This window comes from Protomyctophum bolini (assembly GCF_963924005.1).
Source record: "Protomyctophum bolini genome assembly, chromosome: 7".
NCBI classification, from domain to species: Eukaryota; Metazoa; Chordata; class Actinopteri; order Myctophiformes; family Myctophidae; genus Protomyctophum; species Protomyctophum bolini.
Window position 1 is genome coordinate 37,484,955 of NC_137868.1, and position 21,904 is coordinate 37,506,858.

The window sequence follows — 21,904 nt, forward strand, 5'->3', positions numbered from 1 at the left end:
GAAACAGAGAGAGAGAGGCAGAGGGAGACATGTACCCCTGAATGCAGCCCGCAGATCGGGGCGGGGCTTCTCCTAGGAGGAGTGGGCGGGGTTATGGAGGAGGAGTGGGTGGGGTTTTGAGAGGAGTGGGTGGGGTTACACCCAGCCCCTTGAGTGAAGGGTACAATACTTATTCATTATCAATGTTTATAAGTTAAATACCGAAATTAAACTAAAAATAATTATGTATAAATTAGCCTATATTTTATTTAAGACATAGTAAAAATCGCTAATCAAAAAAATCATAGGCTACTACTGATTAAAAGTCTTGGTAATAATGAATGTTTATAGTTTAATATAATATAATAATACCGAAATTCTTTATAGGCCTAAATGGTAAATGGTGCATTTATATAGTGCCTTTATCTAAATAAATCTAAATCTATCTAATCTAAATCCTGATATAAAAAGCTTGTTTCATGGTAGGCCTACAATGTCTTATAACAATGGAATCAGCATGATATAACGTAATAATGGAAAATTCCATACAGATTATGACATCAATAGTCCAATAATAATAATACTAATACTACTACTACTACTACTACTACTAATAATAATAAAGTTGTGCAATTGCTATAGTCTGGCAACCAGATTATTGCCCACTCACAATATGCTGCGTATTGAGATAAACACACACGCACGCGCACACACACACACACACACACACACACACACACACACACACACACACACACACACACACACACACACACACACACACACACAAGCTGTGCCTATTGTAGAGCAGCTGTATATCAAGGTGAGTTACTGTACCAGTGCCAGTGTCTGTTTACTATGACAAATGAAACACTATAGTCTGTCTGTATACACTATGTACACTAATGTTTTTAATGCGACTGTACATTTTTTTATTGTGTTGTGTTATGAATACAAGGGACCTCAGACATCTTGGCACCTTTTTTGGGATGACTGGATCCTTGATGAGTACCTTCTAATTCTAATCTTCAATATGATTTAATTTATAGCACTCTGAGAGTCCCTGTGAGTGACAAGTGCAATACAAATAAAATATGAACAACAAATTACCTCTTATAGTGACTTATGTACTCACTGTATAATGGATTTAATGCATTTTAAGAGTGACTATAAAGCATTATAAAATGATTGCAATGTCTTACAACTATGATATTTAACATAGATAGAAACTGTCATTACACAATGTTTTGTGTTATGAGTGCGTATAGAACTGTGTTATATGCATTTCATGATGCATTTATACTTGGCCTTATACTGATTTATAACACATTGTTGTCGTGGATGGCTAGATGGCAACCACAAGGTTCCCAGTTCAAACCCGGGCTAGAGTTAGTGTCGAAGTGTCCTTGAGCAAGACACTGAAACGTTAGTGCCTTGCAGTTTAATTCCTCATGTGTAAATGGGTGAATGTAATGCACAATCTATGTAAAGAGCCTTGGATAAAGGCGTTCTATAATTGTACATCCAGCCAATGTGTTATAAATCATTATAAGGCCAAGTATAAATGCATCATGAAATGCATATAACACAGTTCTATACGCACTCATAACACAAACCATTGTGTAATGACAGTTTCTATCTATGTTAAATATCATAGTTGTAAGACATTGCAATCATTTTATAATGCTTTATAGTCACTCTTAAAATGCATTAAAATCCATTATACAGTGAGTACATAAGTCACTATAAGAGGTAATTTGTTGTTCATATTTTATTTGTATTGCACTTGTCACTCACAGGGACTCTCAGAGTGCTATAAATTAAATCATATTGAAGATTAGAATTAGAAGGTACTATCAAGGATCCAGTCATCCCAAAAAAGGTGCCAAGATGTCTGAGGTCCCTTGTATTCATAACACAACACAATAAAAAAAATGTACAGTCGCATTAAAAACATTAGTGTAGGCCTACATAGTGTATACAGACAGACTAAAGTGTTTCATTTGTCATAGTAAACAGACACTGGCACTGCCGCACTGGTACAGTAACTCACCTTGATATACAGCTGCTCTACAATAGGCACAGCTTGTGTGTGTGTGTGTGTGCGTGTGCGTGTGTGTGTGCGTGTGCGTGTGCGTGTGCGTGTGCGCGTGCGCGTGCGCGCGTGCGTGTTTATCTCAATACGCAACATATTGTGAGTGGGCAATAATCTGGTTGCCAGACTATAGCAATTGCACAACTTTATTATTATTATTATTAGTAGTAGTAGTATTAGTATTATTATTATGGGACTATTGATGTCATCTGTATGGAATTTTCCATTATTACGTTATATCATGCTGATTCCATTGTTATAAGACATTGTAGGCCTACCATGAAACAAGCTTTTTATATCAGGATTTAGATTAGATAGATTTAGATTTATTTAGATAAAGGCACTATATAAATGCACCATTTACCATTTAGGCCTATAAAGAATTTCGGTATTGATATTATATTAAACTATAAACATTCATTATTACTAAGAATTTTAATCAGTAGTAGCCTATGATTTTTTGATTAGCGATTTTTACTATGTCTTAAATAAAATATAGGCTAATTTATACGTAATTATTTTTAGTTTAATTTCGGTATTTAACTTATAAACATTGATAATGTAATAAGTATTGTACCCTTCACTCAAGGGGCTGGGTGTAACCATAGGGGGTGACCCCACCCACTCCTCTCAAAACCCCACCCACTCCTCCTCCATAACCCCGCCCACTCCTCCTAGGAGAAGCCCCGCCCCGATCTGCGGGCTGCAATCAGGGGCTTCTCGAGGGAGAGGGGAGTTGCACCACTCAGTTCACACAGGTGTGGTTTTTCCACCACTGCTCAGCCTCACATTCATGAGCATAGAGCTGGACTAGTGGGAGGGTATTATGGCCTTACCTTCATGAGCATAGAGCTGGACTGGGAGGGTATTATGGCCTCACATTCATGAGCATAGAGCTGGACTGGGAGGGTATTATGGCCTCACCTTCATGAGCATAGAGCTGGACTAGTGGGAGGGTATTATGGCCTTACCTTCATGAGCATAGAGCTGGACTAGTGGGAGGGTATTATGGCCTTACCTTCATGAGCATAGAGCTGGACTAGTGGGAGGGTATTATGGCCTCACCTTCATGAGCATAGAGCTGGACTAGTGGGAGGGTATTATGGCCTCACCTTCATGAGCATAGAGCTGGACTGGGAGGGTATGGCTGACAGCTGCTGGAGCAGGCCCTGCGTCACGCTCAGACTCTGCTTCAGGCTGTCGTTCTCTGCCGACAGACACGCCGCCCGCTTCTCTGAGTCCGTCGCACCCTGACGACATACAGCACAGCACACACTCAACAATGACATCCTCCCATGAGCACCCTGACGCCATACTGTACAGAGACATACTTACAGAGCCAGTTCTCAGCCGGGACAGCTCCTCTTCGCGCTCCTCAATACCACTCTTCAGATCGTCGATCTGCAGGGGAAACGACCAGTGGTGGAAAAAGTCATAAAATGTCTTTACGTAACCTATTGAGACCTGAGACCAGATTCTACGAATGTCTTCTTAAATCCTATCCTATAGAAAACCTATAGGCACTCGGTGGCATGCTATGAGCTTATATAGCATTGCATTAGCTTGTATATAATGGTTAAATTGGTTAATGGCTAAATGACACAGATGAGTTCCAGGTCTTAAAAGTATCAATACTGCAATGGAGAAATACTCTGTTACAAGTCTCAAACTCAAGATTTACTTGAGTAAAAGTACAAAAGTATTGGCATCAAAATGTACTTAAAGTAACAAAAGTAAAAGCACTACAGAAGGTCCCATTGCTAGTTTATTAACTATTATTTTAACTGTTAAATAACAGCTAATGATTCATGATTACAAAATTACTAATAAAAATACTAACTATTATTATTAGGCTACTATATGTGCAGCTTTGGGACTGCAACAGCGACTTCAGAGCCCACAAAATTGCACCCGTGCGAACTGAGTGGTGAAACTATACTTTTATTGTTATAATATAGTTACTGTGTGTGTGTGTGTGTGTGTGTGTGTGTGTGTGTGTGTGTGTGTGTGTGTGTGTGTGTGTGTGTGTGTGTGTGTGTGTGTGCGTGCGTGCCGACACACACACACACACACACACACACACACACACACACACACACACACTAATGGGTCATTACTGTATCACACTGAGTACTACTGTGGATTGTTGACAAGACCATTTTGTAGTGATGGGAGACACATCTGTATTGGCTGATATTGGCCTTAAACCGATATATTCATAATCGGTATTGGTAAAATAATCGGTTTTAGCAGATTTTTTTTTTTTTCTATAATAATAATAAAAAAGCCTGAAAAAGCCCTTTGTTATGATGCAAATTATATCAGTGTTGTCTGGGGAAGCTTTAAAAAAAGTCAACAAGTTGGAACATTTAAATTCAGTTTATAAGCCTTTTTCAGAATGGCATTACCTGCTGCTTGCCATGCGTTTCAATTAAAATCCTTCCTAACTTTACAGCCCTGCTGTGTGTGTGTGTGTGTGTGTGTGTGTGTGTGTGTGTGTGTGTGTGTGTGTGTGTGTGTGTTGTGTTGTTTCCTTTATCCCTGATTTATGTCTGCTGCCCTGTGTCCGACATGTCAGCTGTACTGTATGTAACGATGCTTTGCCGTCCATGCACGTTGTAACTGGCTGCTCTCCCACTGTCAAACTGCACTGGCAGTGTTTATGTCCTTTGTACAGTAACAAGGTATTTCTGTACTTCTCATTATGTGGACATAAATAAACATTTCAAGTGTGTGTGTGTGTGTGTGTGTGTGTGTGTGTGTGTGTGTGTGTGTGTGTGTATAGTCTAGGTCCAGCTAGTCTAGGAAAATTGGCCTCAGATCCTGTGCAGCAGGGGCGTGGCCCAGTGCGTTGCGTTTCAAATGAAATGCGAATCAAAATACAGGGGCGGGTTCCACATGGAGTGGGCGCTACATCTAAATAAGACGGAAGGGAAACAATTTCTCCTTGAGCGGTGGTGGCCTACTACAATTCAATTTGGAATTGGATTCCCGTCGGACTATTTTCATGGTATGCACAGTGCTTCAGACCGGAAGGGGGAGTGTCCGCTCAGATTCTGAGCGCAACGTACTTCCCTCACAGGGATACGTTCCTTTTTTCCCCAGAAGTCTTTCTCGCCCGCCTAGTGGCGAAAAATAAAACTTCTGGGAACTCAGATTAAGGTCCAGCAGACTACTGTACATAAGATTACTACATTACTAACACCTCGTTATGTCAAATGGACATGACATGGGCTATATTTGCACAAGATAGGGTCCATATGTGACTCTTTGAGATTGAGATTGTACCTTGTTCTAAAATGCACTAATAATCACAGACATGTATGAACTGAACTGAAACACATTCAAGTGATATTTGACTTAAGACAATGAGACCGTTAGAAGAACAGGAACACCTGCTGTTGGAATGCCTGGATGCGAGAGTGTCTCTCCTGGTCCTTCTGGTCCAGTTGGGACCGCAGAAGATGCAGCTCTCCCCTCAGTCGACTGCGCTCTCCCTGGAGTCCGGACAGGGACTCTACCAGCCTGTGCACCCCTGCCCGGCCCCCAGCATCACCCTCTACCAGCCTGTGGACCCCTGCCCGGCCCCCAGCATCACCGCTACACTCGCCTGCAGGAACACAAGCAAAGGTAGTATAGCATCAGCAACTGGGACTTTGGCTCCTACGTTTTGATACTGTTCTGTAGTGAGGGATTTAGGCTATAGCAGAATCACTATCTGCCTTTATTATGTATATAAAAACTGTTTTACAGCCTTAATTGCTTTAATCCTATGATTTCACTCAGTCACTCACTCACTCCTTCTCATTCAACCATTCACTGATCACTGAGGCTGCACTCACACAATATCAGACACCTGTCTTGTGTCTGTCTTTCATGTTCAATGGCCGCTCCAATTTATTTCCAATGGAAGTCACATGCCAATAATGATCCATGGGGAGGAATTTGTTTCATTAATGCTTGTATACTTCATTGTGTGACACCAGATATAGCCAATCTACAAGCTCACATGTCGCATAAATGAGTCTTAAAGTACTGAAGTCAGTATTTAAAAACATTTTTATTATTATATATTATTATATTTACTCTTTCTTTTTTATGGCGTGGCTCCATCAATGAGATCAACTGACCCAGTTTAGTAGGTAGGCTACTGTAGGCCTATACAGTATGTAGGACCTGTAGGTGTGTGTCTTGTCTTCCTTGTCTGAAGAAGAGCTGCACCACCAGCCTCGAAACCTCCAAATGGTGGCTCGATCCAGTCAAGTGTGCGAACTCTATTCTATTTAGAGTGTAAATGGGGCTTCACTGCAGTGAGGTGTGCTGTGCCAGTAGTATAGCGCAGGGGAATGGGAGCACTGGGAGGCGCTACATGGATGGGGGGGGTTGGGTGGAGTGGGGGTGGTGAGCGACCGTGCTATGTGCACACACCGGAGAGGTTCACACACAAACGTGATTCACAGAAACGTGGGAGCATTGAAAATGAGGCACTCCACACGGGATGTGGGCATATTGTGCATTTTAAAACAGGTGTCTTAAAATAGCGTATGGGAATGTGTTATGTCTGTTGTTGTAGAGATGGACAGCGTGATGTTGGCTAATCAAACATGTAGCCTAATACATGAGTAACAACAACACGTAAGATTTAGGCTAAGGATAATCATACTATAATTAACTCAATGTCTGAATGAATGTCAGAAACACCGCCGTATCTCCTCACCGCCTGCACCAATCCCTCCCACTTGTCACACAGGCATTGACCATAATAATATGGAGGTCTTAACGAAGCCCTTTTTCCAATTTAACAAATTATAAATCAATCATTAATTTATTAGTGAATTAAAAATGCGAAAACACACCCTGGGCGCAGTACCCCCGGCAAGTATTTTTCTTAATGAACGGCAATTAAGGATTTATGCGGGGGCTCTCACAGTCACAACGGGTAAAGGCTAGTAATAATAACAGAAGCTAATCAAACAATAACTTAGGCTAATAAAAAGAATAATATTATGTAGGGTGGACCCATCCATCCATGGTACACAAAACGCCAGGATAACGCTCCACAGTCCACACGTCCCCAACTCTTCTCCCTTTTGGGTCCAAAACTATGGAATGCAATTTCCATTGCAATCAGAACTGCAGACTCACTCCCAATCTTCCGCCGAAAACCCACTTCTTCAGCCTCTGCGACCTTAGAGGCGTATATGCAAAGGCTCAACTTATGTAATTTAGATGATGGAGACATAGCACTCTATAGTGCATAAACTGCATATACATAGTTCCATTAGATATTCCACTGTTAGGTTCTTAGCTTCCGTATGATTCTTGATGATTTATTTATTTATTTGATGTACTAGTCCTTACCCGTTCAAATATATGAACACCAAATTATGTACAGAGTGGGTACAGCGATGTACTAACTAGATCATATTGTTGATGTATTTGAGGTGTAATCAGTCTGGTGTCAAGTATGTATGACTGATGTAATTATTTATGATTTATGATGATGATTTATGATAATTATTATTATTATGAACCTCCCCTCCAAGTGTTGTAACTGTAGCCCTTACGGTTTCTGAGAGAAAAATACTTGAATGTGAGTTTTTCATTTTCCCATATAAGTCGATGGGAAATTTTAATTAATAATAATATATAATATATAATAGTAATTATTCAGTTTATTTAATTATTAATTAGAAATGTGTTAAATTGAAAAAAGGGCTTCGTTAAGACCTCAGTAATATTATGGTCAAATGCCAGTGTGACAATTCACAGGGATTGGTGCAGCCAGTGAGGAGCTACGACAGTGTTTCAGACATTCAAACATTCATTCACTCAGACAGACAGTAATGTAGAATAAATTGTAATTGTACTCTCTGGAGTTAAATTAACACTAATAATTTCACTGTGTAGTTTGGGGGTCCCAGAGACAAATATTCATATCAAAGGAGCCAGTCTGTGGTCTTTGTATTCATTAAAAGGGGCGCTCTCATCATTATTATCATCACACATCATCTCATGAACAACTGAACTTATGTGATTGGTTGGTCAAATTGACGTCATATTTGGCGGACATTTGTCCTAATTTCTCCTTTCATTGTCATTGGCAAATAAGGGACGTGTGGAGACAAAAGCTGTTTATAGGAAAGGCTAGCACCCCTCAAAAATCACACCCGTGTGAAGTGAGGGGCGCTCTTATCATCATACGTCTTCAATGTTTGTGTTTACACCCTCAAAGCTGGCCATAGGATTGAAGCGGTTGAGAATGACGGGTGTACTGTGGCCAGCACGTCTTTGCCTCATAACAGCGGGAAGAAATCACAAAGCAGGCCTGGGGCTATTTATAACACAACACGGAGCACGTGGACTGGAGACTATAGCATGTGCCAGAGCTTGTATACGTAAGTGCACTTTACTGGGGAAAGAAAACGGCTCTCTCAGGGATGTTTTATTCATGCCAAGAGTCGCTCACCAAGTGCCATGCACACTCATTGCCGATCCATGTATCTTTATATGCTATACATTATAAGACAGCACGCCTGAGGTCCCCCCGCTTAAGACCCCCCCCCCCACACACACACACACACACACAGCATGATGTGTGTGATGTGAAGGCCAGCAGATTCACAGCATGATGTCATCTCCAGTGCCAACTTGATTTATACCACGAACCTTGCAAATCGAATCATTCTGCTCATCTGCCTCTGAGTTTGTTTTTTTCCCATACAAACCTCCAAGCACAAGTGGACCAAAAGTGAAACGTGGCACACGTCCTCAATAGACTTACTATTACTGCCACAAAAGGCTCTGGTCAGGCTCTGCCAGTGGACCTAATGAGCCTAAGTCCGATCACCGTTAGAATTCCCGGTCTCTGGGCAAACCCACAACTGCCATTTGATTACTTAACCAGTCCACCTTTCAGTTTGCACTTTTCAGACACAGGCAGACAGACAGATACAGAGATCTCCATATACAGTATGGGCACAAAAGGGACACAGACAGACGGTTAAAACAACGGTTAATGCATACTAGGTTCCCAACTTGCATCGTACCCAAGTAGAACATTTGGCCGACGACGGGCACAGGTCCAGTAATATATAATACATTTATCTATCTATCTACCTATCTATTTGTTTAGTAATCCATGTCCCCTGCATCCTCACCTTGGCTCCCAGGGCTGGGGGTGGTGTTGGTTGAGTGTTCTTGCTGGCTGGTGATGGCCTCCTCCAGGCTGGTGATGACACTGCTCTTGTCTTGTAGCCTCTGGCGGTAGGAGGCCCTCAGGGCCTTCATCTGGCGCCGGTGCTGCACGCGGTGCCTCTTGAGCTGGACGCGGTACTGCTCGGCCCGATGCTGCAGCTGCTGGTAGTGGGAGTACTGCTCCAGGAAGCTCAGCAGGTGGGACATCACCGCCACCAGGGGAGACTCGCTCAGCTGCCAGGGACAGACGTTTTGTTTTGCCAAGGAGTCAAACATAGAAACTCCCATTTGCAGTGACAAAGCAACACACACACACACACACACACACACACACACACACACACACACACACACACACACACACACACACACACACACACACACACACACACACACACACACACACACACACACACACACACACACACACACACACACACACACACACACACACACACACACACACACACACCTCTTACAATGTACAATGTACGTACCACTACCACCTCACTCTCTACACCTAACCTCTGCTGAAAATATCTAAATATCTATACAATGGTCTACACTGTAGACCATTGTAGCTGTAGCCATTTTGAAAATAGCTGATAGACTCTACAACTTCAACCCAGGCAGCCATGTGTACTTGAACTATGTAGGACTTTGTTCTGTCTTGATTGATTGTATTGCGCTTTGATTCTATATGTTTGCCATAATACCGTACAATTGTTTCAGATGTTCTAGTGTCTACAGTAAATGCCCAGTGCTAATTTGTACCAGTTTAGAGTTGTATATTTGACTTGCTTTGCAATGTAGCGTATCATCATTCATATGGTCTATTGACTAAATGTCAGATGTTAGATTACATTTCTCATCTTGTTAAAAGTACTTGTGTCACAAAACGGGGTCCGAACGGAGGCGAGGAGGACAGCTGGACGCTGTGGAGACCTTCCAGGGGCTCAGAACAGGAATCACTGTCTGCAGAGCAGTTTCATCAGGGCCAATTTTCAACGGGCGAGCTGTCACTGTTTAAGCCTCTCTGTCTTCCTATCGGCTGTGCTTTGAGCGGCAGGCACACAGTAAAGTTTCTTAGCAATTTTGTTTCTAGTATTTAATATGGTCCTTTGAGCTGGAATAGCTGACATCAAGGTGTGACATCAAGGTCTTTTGGCATGGATCGGGCCGTTGGGCGGTTTGCAGCCAATGGGTCAATTGAGGCAACACGCTACGGGCCCCAACTCCAGCATACAGAGTCTCTGTCTAACATAGTAGAATCACTGAGGGAAGCTGAAATGGAGGACAATGATCAATTGGAATTCATTATGAGCAGAAAGGAATTCAATAAGCAGAATGAAAGAGCTTGATAGATAGGAGAGACAGGAAAAGACAAAAGTGGCAGTGGCTGAGGGGTAGTGACCGGATAGGAACCGCAATGTTCCCAGTTCAAACCGGGCTTCCCCAGAGTTGGTATCCTTGAGCAAGACGCTGAACCTCTAATTGCTCCCGATGTGCTGGTTGGTGCCTTGCATGATGTTCCAGGGGGTCCCCAGCTATTCAAAAATAGTCCATTTACAAATGGGAGCCGTTGGGGTTTTCAACCTCTAGTAGGCCTACAAATATTTTCAGATGGGGGTCCACCGCAAAACACAGCCCTAGACAAGCACTGACTGTGTTAAGAGGTTTTCATTACCTTCCCTGATGTTTCCAGCTGCACATGAGAAGCTCTCTTCTTCTCGGCCTCCTGCTTGAATGACAGAAATGCAGCTAGAGGAGTGCATGCTGGGATATCTGGCAGGCCGTCCTCGTCGTCATCACTGAGAGACGGGCCGTCACTGTCACTGCTGCTACCTGTCAAACATACTCGTGCAGTCATTCACTCATTTGCATAAATAATCTACATTGTGACCATACAATCTATAAGATTCAATTCATTATAGCAGAGCATAAAAGAGTACTGAGTGATGCGAGTGCCATATTCGACTACAAATAACAGCTGACAACTGGTGCATCCCTGGGAGGATGAACACTGTTAAACCCATGCATGTTACATTAGATGACATTAGATAAAATAACATTTTGAGCTCAGCTATTTCCACTATACTTGTAATGTGTGCCTAAAAGCCAAACAGAAATGTAATTTTTATTCACAATACGTTCAATGACAGAAAAACAATGATTTGAGAGTCAATTAATGGTCAGGGTAAAATATCCTAATGGTGACACAGCCCTATAGTTGAACAGTGTGATTGGTTGAACTCACTGGAGTCGTTGAGCCTTGCACAGGGTTTCTTGCCCGTCCTGGGGGTGTGACCATTCCTACTCTTGCTCCCAGTTTCCATGGTAACTCGTCCTCCTGGCTCCTGATGACAGCGCCAGACAGTGGAGGAGGAGGGATATATTTTACATATCACCATCATTATCCACACAGACATAAACTTGATTCATACGTCGTCATGCAACGAAACGAGACTGCCTGAATGGTTATTCCTCCTGTGAAGGGATTAGTGAGTGGTGCACGCGAATCCCATTCATAAGCCCTGAGGCCGATTCTACAAAATGGCTAATAAATCAGTAGTTCTCACTTTCAAGATTTAAAAGAAATATTCTAAAATGTACAAGCTTGCAGCGCGGCACAAAGTGCCACGCTGTGAGCTTGTATATCTGCTAAGCCTATTTTTTTATAGCCAGCGCTAATATCTAAAATGACACAGACGCTTTCCCGGTTTTTGATGAGTTAAAAATGTACATTTATATGTTAGGTTACATATTTAGCTCAAGCACTCACCCAGAGCACTTCACGGAACAATAGATTGTCATGATTACATGCGGTAGATACTACATAAGACCACAACAAGGTCATAACTTGTAAAGTGGCTCTGGATAATTGCCTAAATTGTACGTAGGTATGTGTTAACATGTAACGTGATGCTCGGATAATATTCCTCTCATCTTAAAGAGAGGTCAGATAGAGGTGAAGTGCTGTTACGAGAACAGGATCTAAAGCCACAAGGGAGGGGTTTCCATTATCAAATCTATTGATGGTGACAGACACCCCCTGCAAAGTGAGGGAGCCCCCGCCGACTGAGGCTATAGACATACCTCTGAGGAAGCTCCACACGCCCCCTCCTCCTCATCCTCCTCCTTCTTGAAGACCGTGTAGAAAATGTAGACTAAAAGGGAGTAGAAGGCGTACATCTCCTTCAACGTGGAGTCACAGCACCGCCATGAAATAACCAAAAGACCGCTTCACACCTCCTTTCTTGCTGCAGACAATAAAACAATGTAACTTGCATTTTCATCCTGTTAATTCGGCAGCACCGTAAACGTCCTGCGAATTTGATGAACGACAGAAGAGAGCCACAAGTGCATTCGACAGACGGATTACACTGCCCCACTGATATATAAAGCCGCCTTCATTTTCCCCTTCATTCATTTAACGCTCAGTGCTCTCCAGCATTCACGTAAGCGTCCTGTCCCCAGAGCCTTACCTGTCACGAACCTCCCATCCTCAGGTAATGTCAGTCCAGTGCTCCATCTTGCATTTGTCTTTTCTGCTCTGTTGTCAGTGCCAAAACCCCGGCACCATGCAGCAGCAGACCCTCTCCTCTCGCCTGCAGCAGCATTCCTGCTCTGCCTGCCTGCTCCTGTTAATCTCCCCTCCCCTTCCTCTCCACTCTGCTTCATCCACAGGCTGCTACTACAGCGGGCATGCTCAGTGCAGCAGCGACTGATTGGTGGTGCGGAGGGAGGGCTTCCACTGGCAGTGGAGGAGATGAGGCAGGTGAGGGTCGACACAACAGGACAGTAGATGTGGACCAGGACAATACATTACAGACTTAACATATTTATGCCTTGTGCGATGCGTGTGTGACATTGACACTACTGACTCAAGTTTTGTGGACATGGTAGCTATGGACCAGAGCTATGGACATGGTCACTTTAATCTATGGACAATGTGGTTTTTAGATTGTGAACAAATAATAATATAATTGGAGCTCCTTCAGTATAGGGATATATATATATATATATATATATATATATATATATATAGTGTGTGTGTGTGTGTGTATTCCCTATACTGAAGGAGCCTGCAGCATCAACTCAGATTTCAGAATCTCTCCAAGGAGAATTAATGACCATCTTGCAAGATGTGCCCAAAACATCATTTTAGTGACAGATGATATGATCCAATACTAAACAGTGGTTGGCAGAGTTGTACCATAAGGAATGTATACTGACTTTACTGAGATATCAATAGATATTCATGGGATGATGGGCCACTGCACAGTGCAGATCTTTACCTGATTTTGAAAGTGTTGAGGCTGCAGAAAGCAGGATGGGGAATGAGAGGAGGTGACACAGCCTGTTTAGAACCCTGAGCACAGGGATACTCTCACACAGTCAAACCGAGGAGCTTCATAAATAATGTATTATGAGGCTGGGTAATTAATTGAAACCAATATTTAGAAGGTTTAAAAAATATATACAATATTATTTTCTTATCTGGCTACATCAACGAATCACAGCAGAATTTAACCAATTTCAAGTTTCAAGGAATTCCTTCCAATGTTATCGTACCGTCCTGTCCTATTTCATTCATAAATGTTACAGTGCAGAGGTTAGATGCTCTTGAAATGCAGTTTCATCTCAATTTAATTATTATTCATTCATTCAAATATGTAGCCCTGGTCCAGTGCTTACAGCGACTCGCTGTAAGCACTGGACCATGGCTATCAAATATGCAACATGGTAAACAACATTGTTATTTTTCACTCAGGATCTTTCAGTGTAGTGGAATATGCTGCTGCTTGTCATTGTAGCTGACTGATCAGGGGCTCATTTAGACCTAGATTTGAAGTACTGAAAAGGTCCTCGGTGACCACGCATACTGTACTAGCACTGGGACCAGGATTCCATTTGGGCCAGAAGTCCAGTGGTCCTTCAGAACACTGGTCCAGTGGTCCTTCAGAACACTGGTCCCAGTAAGTGCACCAGTGGTTGTTTTTTTCTTCATTGCTGGCCAAGCCCTCTTCATCAAAGAACCCTGTGTCTTACATCAGACATCAGCAATTAACTTCTAAGTAGGCCTAGAACCTAAAAACTAGCAGCATCCATTTGAGTATAATTTATCAAAGATATTGTGCTTGTGTAAACAAAGAAGTTGACAATGAACCAATATACAGAATTTCATTACACGCTAAACACAACTATCTGTTTGCAGAGATGTGCAATCTAGAATGTGACATGATAATAATCACGTCACATGTGAAATTCAAAGAAATCACCTCATGGTGCTTTCAGTGACGCAGAGCCTAGGTAAAGTACCTGTTTCAATCAACCGCGGGTTAGATCTCCTATTTTATACTATGTCAGACGCTGGTGTTGCCTGGTGAAAATAGCCATCTACAAGTCATAACTGAACGTGTAGATCGACTAATTATGCAATTTGATGTATACGTTTAAAGCACTATATTCTGATAGTGATCACTGTTTGTTCAGTAACGGGGTCTCACATCTCTTTGGCTGTTTAATAAAACATAATACATTTTCTGTTGGGTTGCGAAATTTCAGACCATGAGCAAGCAAGTAGCCTATTCATTTATCAGCTTAACATTTCTTTGTCATCACTTCAAATTTCTCTAATTGAATCTGTATCTTGCGTAAGCGCTTGCTCCTGACATTGGTATCTGGACCTGAAACCGCATTTTCTGTTTTTTATTTTTCCCGAGAGACATGGGGACTTTACTGAACACTCCAAATACTATCAGAAGAGCCATTTTACACAAATGACACAGATATACCTTAACTTGATTTCCACGGGACATTTCACTTTAGCTACAGTTAGGGACTTTTTTCAAAAGAATATCACAGACACATACCCTAGCTTACTTGACAGTCTGACAATCCAAGAGATTCTGTTGGGTTTTTAATTTCAAATCAAGCGCTGGCATTGATAAACTTTCACAGAAAAAGAAAATTGGCATCTCCCCCTAACAAAACCTGCTCTGCAGAAAAACATAAATTGGGCAATTTAAATCCACAATTTCAGAGCTGGGGGTCAATAATCATCTCACATTTTACAAAAGGTGTCCTGCTGCTGGTCTTGTCCAATAAAACAGTAATAAAAAGATAAGAAAAACAAATTTTTGAACAAATGTCCACTCTATGCAACTACCCTCATTCACAACCAAGTTGCCACTGAGTGCCGAGTACAAATTTGGAGCAGTTCTTCATGAACATAAAGACTGGACTGAGGACAGAAAAACACCACAAGACAGCAAAGTGGAGAGGCTTGAAAAGGCACTTCAGTTTTGGCCCCTTTTTCAGCTGTTTCCCTATCAAAGTGATGTCATTGCTTATCAGGAGATATCTTAACTGAAGGCGCTATGGTATTGAGGGATATATGTGTGTCAGCATTTAGTACATTTATTAAAATAATAAATGTAATAATTGGTTATTTTATTTTATTTATTTTTAATCTAGGGGTACATGCTTCTCTGCAATTCGATTTCCCAAAATGTAGCAATTTGGTGCAGTCTAGCCATGATTTCATAAGAAAATAATCAGATTGACAGGATGTGCAGTTGTAATTCCTGTAACAGGGCTCCCACACATTTTTACCAATGAATTTCCAAAAAGAAATGCAGAATATTTAACCCCATTTCCAGGCCTATAACAATCATGCAGTGCAATAATGGGTGTTACTGCAGCCATGTCAAGGTTTTCATGTTTCTGTATGTGTCCTTTTGGGGGCGCTCGTGTTCTATGTGTTGAGGGTTCTCAATTATGTGTCTTGGTTGCATCTGTGTTCTGATAATTAAGCTTGTTGGTTACACCTGTTTGTGAGTGAGAGAGAGAGAGAGAGTGCACTGTGCAGATCACATGAGAGAGAGAGAGAGAGAGCTATCTTTGCAGAAGGAAGAAAGCAGTTGGAAGGAGTAAAGTAAACTAAGAGAAGTGAAGTGAACGAAGTAAAGTGAACTGTAAAATGTAAAGCAGAAGAAAGTTAAGTACAAGAAATGAAGTAAAGTAAAATAGAGAAAAGAAGAGAAAGACTGAAGGATCCAAGTCGACCCCCGATTCATGTGCAAGCAGGCAAAGTGGTCAGTATTGTATTTGTTTGTGAAGGTTTATCGAGTATTATTGTGAATGTAACTATTTCCCAAGTTAATGTTTTGTGTGTTTTGTTTTGTACCGTATGTCAGTTCTACGGTGTTTACAGCATGGTGTTTTAAGAACATGGTGTTGAATAAACAGCAGTAGCGATGGAACTCACTGCGTTGGTGAAGGCTCCAAGATGTCGACAGAACGCCTGGAAGACAAAGTTACACAGCACACACTGAATGAGGAGGTACAGTTTGGACTGGTTGCGATTAGTACAAGCCAATTAAGGAGCAAGTGGACAATGCTAAAAAAGCAAGCTCGTTGAAGAAAGCGTCTTGAAAGTAGCACAAGGTTTCACTGCCTTTTAAGTTTCTACCGCACCAAAGTTTCATCTGTTTCTCCTTAAAGGAGAACTGACACGCCCCTCGGGAGCTAATAACTGCTATCAAACAATGCTATCATGATTCTGACGTCAGACTGGCGAAAGCTTTCCCCAACGACTTCTATGCGGGCTCGCCGGGCTTGGTGGCCGTGGTAGCATAGCAACTTATGCTACTATTTTGGTGTCACATTTAGCTTGAATACTGGGTGAAAGTCTCATTCAAAAAATTAATTTTTCGCAACATTGTTCAGGTGAACTGTGTGTTTATGCTTGTTCATTGTAATAATCAATATCGCTATGATTATTTTATTTATCGCCGCGTCGCTCCGCATGACAACATACAGTCTAGCCCGTCTCAGATGCAGGCTGCACACACACGGACGGACGGACGGACGTATAGTCTCTGGTCAGGTCCCCGCATTGAACTGGGCATGTGTGTACGCACACACACACACACGCAATGGCACGGAATCTGCCTCGGGCGTCTGTAGCTCTCTTCCCCGCTGTCATGCACTATAGCCGTGTGTGTGTGTGCGTACACACATGCCCAGTTCAATGCGGGGACCTGACCAGAGACTATACGTCCGTCCGTCCGTGTGTGTGCAGCCTGCATCTGAGACGGGCTAGACTGTATGTTGTCATGCGGAGCGACGCGGCGATAAATAAAATAATCATAGCGATATTGATTATTACAATGAACAAGCATAAACACACAGTTCACCTGAACAATGTTGCGAAAAATTAATTTTTTGAATGAGACTTTCACCCAGTATTCAAGCTAAATGTGACACCAAAATAGTAGCATAAGTTGCTATGCTGTGTGTGTACACACATGCCCAGTCCCCCGTAGAGGCTCATGATCTCGTCCGCAAGACTATGCCTCGGCATAGCGATATTTATTATTACAATGAATACAAACATAAACACACTATAGTTCACTTGAACAATGTTGTGGTAACTAACTACGGTATTACAGAGTGAGAGCGAGGGTGTACATGTCAGCCTGCGGCTGAGAGGGGAAAAGAACAGTAGTCGCGCTGCTCTCACAGCGGCCAGACAACAGCAGACCGTCCGTAGTCGCGACTGTCGCGCTGCGGGGCTGAGAGGTCTCAGAGCGGGCAGACAGGGGTGTTGGCGACCGGGGGAACATGGGACTCCAGTCCAAAATTTGCGCTTGTGCTGCAGTTCCCCTAAAAAACCCCACGCCAACCTCAATTGCATTCAAACTAAGCATTTCTGGCGAAAAAATAATTTTTTTCAATTACATTTATAGCCAATATGACGCTAAATGTACCGTCAAAAACGCTAGCCTGACCTATAGCCACTTGTTGCTAGCGCCGTAGCCCCGTTTCAAACTGTTTCAAACTGTTTTCAGTCAGACCACGTGATGTGCTGTACCACCCATATTAATTTCGGGGCATGTCAGCGGACCTTTAAAGTGACACTGGACATTTTCTTCTTGCCAATTGAATTAAGACAAAAAGGACAATGAATATAGTCTGAATGAAGAGACTCAAGTGAAATCACTTTTGAAGTTGACTAAAAGGTCCAAGATATTTTTGAAGTTTATAATTTTCATTATTGTGTTCAAGCTCATAAATGTGTGTTTTGCATATTTAGACTTTAAACTTAGACTTTAGACTTTTTATTTTGCTTTGCTACAATTCATTGGGATTTAAGTGATTGATGCCACACTGTTTTTGATGTGCTTTTTATACAAGGTTAAATATTTCTAAAGGTGTACATTTACATTTCATATTTATTTACATTTCAACACAACTTTTCACTACATAAGCACCTAACATGTCACACACAAATGAAAACCTTGACAATTCTGACGGTCCTGATTCGTCCCATCAGTGCATTCCAGGTATTTGATACCTGGAACTAGATAGGCCTAGTCAAGTTCGGGCGTCTTCCGTCCGAGCGCTCCGCCGGGGCCGTGACCGACCCCGGCGGGGCCCGTCCGAGGACGTGACCGACCCCTGGCGGGGCCCGTCCGAGGACCTCACTAAGCCATCCGATCGGTAGTAGCGACGGGCGGTGTGTACAAAGGGCAGGGACTTAAACAACGCGAGCTGGTGACTCGCGCTTACTGGGAATTCCTCGTTCATGGGGAATCTGCTGCATTATGAGTGATAGTACATTGTGAGAATCTATTAAATTATCATACTACTCACCTTGAAGAGTACATTAGTGGTGAATGAATGAACGTAGTCATTGACGCTCCTATATATGTCCATAGGTACGTCCACCTCAAGGTACCGTATGTTTACTGTATGTCCTCCGACCATGATTGGACCACCCCATTGTCCGTCCACCAGCAGCCTGGCGTGTAGGATCACCGTCTGTAAAGACTACTACTGGGAATTCCTCGTTCATGGGGAATAATTTCAATCCCCATCACGAGCGGGGCTCAGCGGGTTACCACCCAGCCATGGCTTAATATATATATATATATATATTTTAAGATATTTTTTTGCGGCTTACGCCTTTTATTGGTTTTTTGAAGGGACAGACCGTAGGCTGACAGGAAACGGGAGAGAGATGGGGGAAGACATGCAGTAAAGGCTGTGTCGGGCTCGGGAGTCGAACCCGCGGCACACTGCGACTGGATTACCAGTCGGGTGCCCAGATGGTTACGCCACCGCCTGGGCCGGTTTAATATATTTTAATAAATGTCCTGGTCAACTCCCTGGTCAACGTATCTAGAAGTATTTGCAGTTACACAATGTAACAACTAACAATGTCCCGAAGGGTAGACGCACCACGCACGCTGATCCGCTCAGTGTGGCGCGCGTGCAGCACCGGACATCTAAGGGCATCACAGACCTGTTATTGCTCCTTCTCATGTGGCTGAACGCCACTTGTCCCTCTAAGAAGTTAGTCGCCGACCACACAGCTGCGAAACTAGTTAACAAGCTGGAGTCCCGTTCGTTATCGGAATCAACCAGACAAATCACTCCACCAACTAAGAACGGCCATGCACCACCACTATTAGGCAGTAAGGTGGACGTGGTACACAAAATCCCCCGCGGTAATTCCCGCCACCTGAAGAACATTTGGCGGCGGATTATTCCAACGGTAGTTGACCACCAGAACTCCATTTTGGGCATTTTGGGCATCTTCGTGACCTGTCACCTGGACGATTCTGACGCCCCCTATACGCCCCTTCAGGGCATTCTAAGTTGTGGTGTGATCGCTTTCGCTCAGGATTTGGGTATGAGGGGCCTAATAAGCGCCGTAACATGGGGTGGCCCTGCAATATGTAAAAATAATAAAAGTGTATACACTTGGATTAAGAGCGTCTGCTAAAGTCTAACCATGATTTCATAAGAAAATGATCAGGTTGACAGGATGCGCAGCTGTAATATTAATGTTAATATTACATGTAATGTAATTCCAAACTGAATTCCCAAAAAATGTGCAGAATATTTAACCCCATTTCCAGGCCTATAACAATCATGCAGTGCAATAATGGGTCTCTTACTTACTTCTATTACGGATTAAGGTGGACGTGGTAGACGAAGTTGCCTGGGGTAATTCACGCCATTTGCAGCACATTCGCCGGCGGATTGATCCAGCGGTAGTTGGCCACTATTATCCCATTTGGGGGCGGGGCACCATGTTGACCTGGGCCATCTTGTTGAACTGGGCCATCTTGTACGATTGTGACGCCCCCATCGATCCGCTCAGTGTGGCACGTGTGCAGCCCCGGACATCTAAGGGCATCACAGACCTGTTTTTTTTTTTTGTTATCAAATGTTTTTTATTAAGACAATAAAATCACAATAAGACACATTATCATAAATGACTAAAGAAAACAAAACGCATATAAACAACACACATCACAGACCTGTTATTGCTCCTTCTCGTGTGGCTGAACGCCACTTGTCCCTCTAAGAAGTTAGTCACCGACCACACGGGGCCGCGAAATTTAATTTAAATGATTTGTGATCATTGACGTCCGAAAAGATGTTCATAACCTCGTTCACCTGAAGGTAGTCTACAGTATGTTTACGTTCACACCTTGTCCTACGGCTATCAATGGACCTCCCTGTCCGTGCACAACTGCACAAGCAGCCGCGCCAGGCTCTCCTTTTTCCGTAGGATCTCTTTTTCCGTAGGATATCCTTTTTACCTTCAAAAATCTTGTCATCGTCAAAAGTTAGTCGCTGACCACACGGGGCTGCGAAACTAGTTAACAAGCCGGAGTCTCGTTCGTTATCGGAATCAACCAGACAAATCACACCAACTAAGAACGGCCATGCACCACCACACAAATACTAAATAATAGGACTGGGGGGGTATTGGGCCGTTCCATAAATGCCTGCAATATGTAAAATAAAAAAGTGTATACATGTTTCCTTAGATATTCCAGTTAGGTTCTTAAGCTTATGTATGATTACAGATGACTTTTTTTTTTTAATGTTTTGATGTATTACCATATTTTTTGTTCTTGCTTACTGTAAATCACCCTGGATTAAGAGCGTCTGCTAAATGCCTAAATTGTAAAGTACAAGACAGAATGTTAACAACATTGCAAGAACTTTGTTGGTGCTATCCTATTAGACCAAGTGTTTGACTGTATTCTGACTACTTTTTCACCAGTGAGGGGGATAACTTTGTAATATGCTATTGGCTGTTTGTATTATTTTTGGAAAAATATAAAAAGATACTCCTGTGGAAAGGCTATATTATTTGACTTATATTGACCCTATAAACAATTTAGTATTATTTAGTATATGTAAGGTTTTGCCCACTCAAATGGTACCTCGTCAGATAATCCCCACATATCCTACAACAACTAATGTGAACAGACTTTACTGTAGTAGCTTCATAAATTATATTTGTACTGCTGAAATGGGGCGAGTCATCTTGTTACCCTTTTGACCTTCAAAAATTTTGTCATCGTCAAAAATCTATTAAATCACAAACTCAACATAGATTGGATTATATTAGTGGTTCTCAAAGTACATAGTAATTTATAAGACGAGGTCTATAACTCTATAACCAGCTTCAAATCCAATATGGAATATTTTGTGTAGGGCATTTGATTGTCAAGTAGCAAGAGGACAGGCTCTTCATCATTATGCTTACATAATAATCGCACAGCTCTGTGTAGTTTTGTGACGTTTTTCTTTCTCTAT

At 42.4% G+C, this 21,904-nt stretch overlaps 1 protein-coding gene across 2 annotated transcripts in view; it reads right to left on the bottom strand.

Annotated features, from left to right (window-relative positions):
• LOC308318263 (kinesin-like protein KIFC3) overlaps positions 1–20,577 on the bottom strand; it is a 35,228-nt gene extending 14,651 nt beyond the window's left edge. The window contains exons 1-9 of one of the 2 annotated variants that reach the window (XM_080767749.1): positions 20,249–20,577; positions 16,545–16,580; positions 12,368–12,531; positions 11,529–11,628; positions 10,959–11,116; positions 9,235–9,505; positions 5,470–5,684; positions 3,410–3,475; positions 3,187–3,324 (exon numbers count right to left, since the gene is read on the bottom strand). In XM_080767749.1, coding sequence (XP_080623875.1) covers positions 3,187–3,324; positions 3,410–3,475; positions 5,470–5,684; positions 9,235–9,505; positions 10,959–11,116; positions 11,529–11,628; positions 12,368–12,463 — 1,044 coding nt within the window. In that variant the 5' untranslated portion in view covers positions 12,464–12,531; positions 16,545–16,580; positions 20,249–20,577. Of the gene's footprint in view, positions 1–3,186; positions 3,325–3,409; positions 3,476–5,469; positions 5,685–9,234; positions 9,506–10,958; positions 11,117–11,528; positions 11,629–12,367; positions 12,532–12,756; positions 12,820–16,544; positions 16,581–20,248 lie in introns of those variants that run through there. The other variant, XM_080767750.1, reaches the window with a different exon arrangement.
• Positions 20,578–21,904: the final 1,327 nt, after the last annotated feature.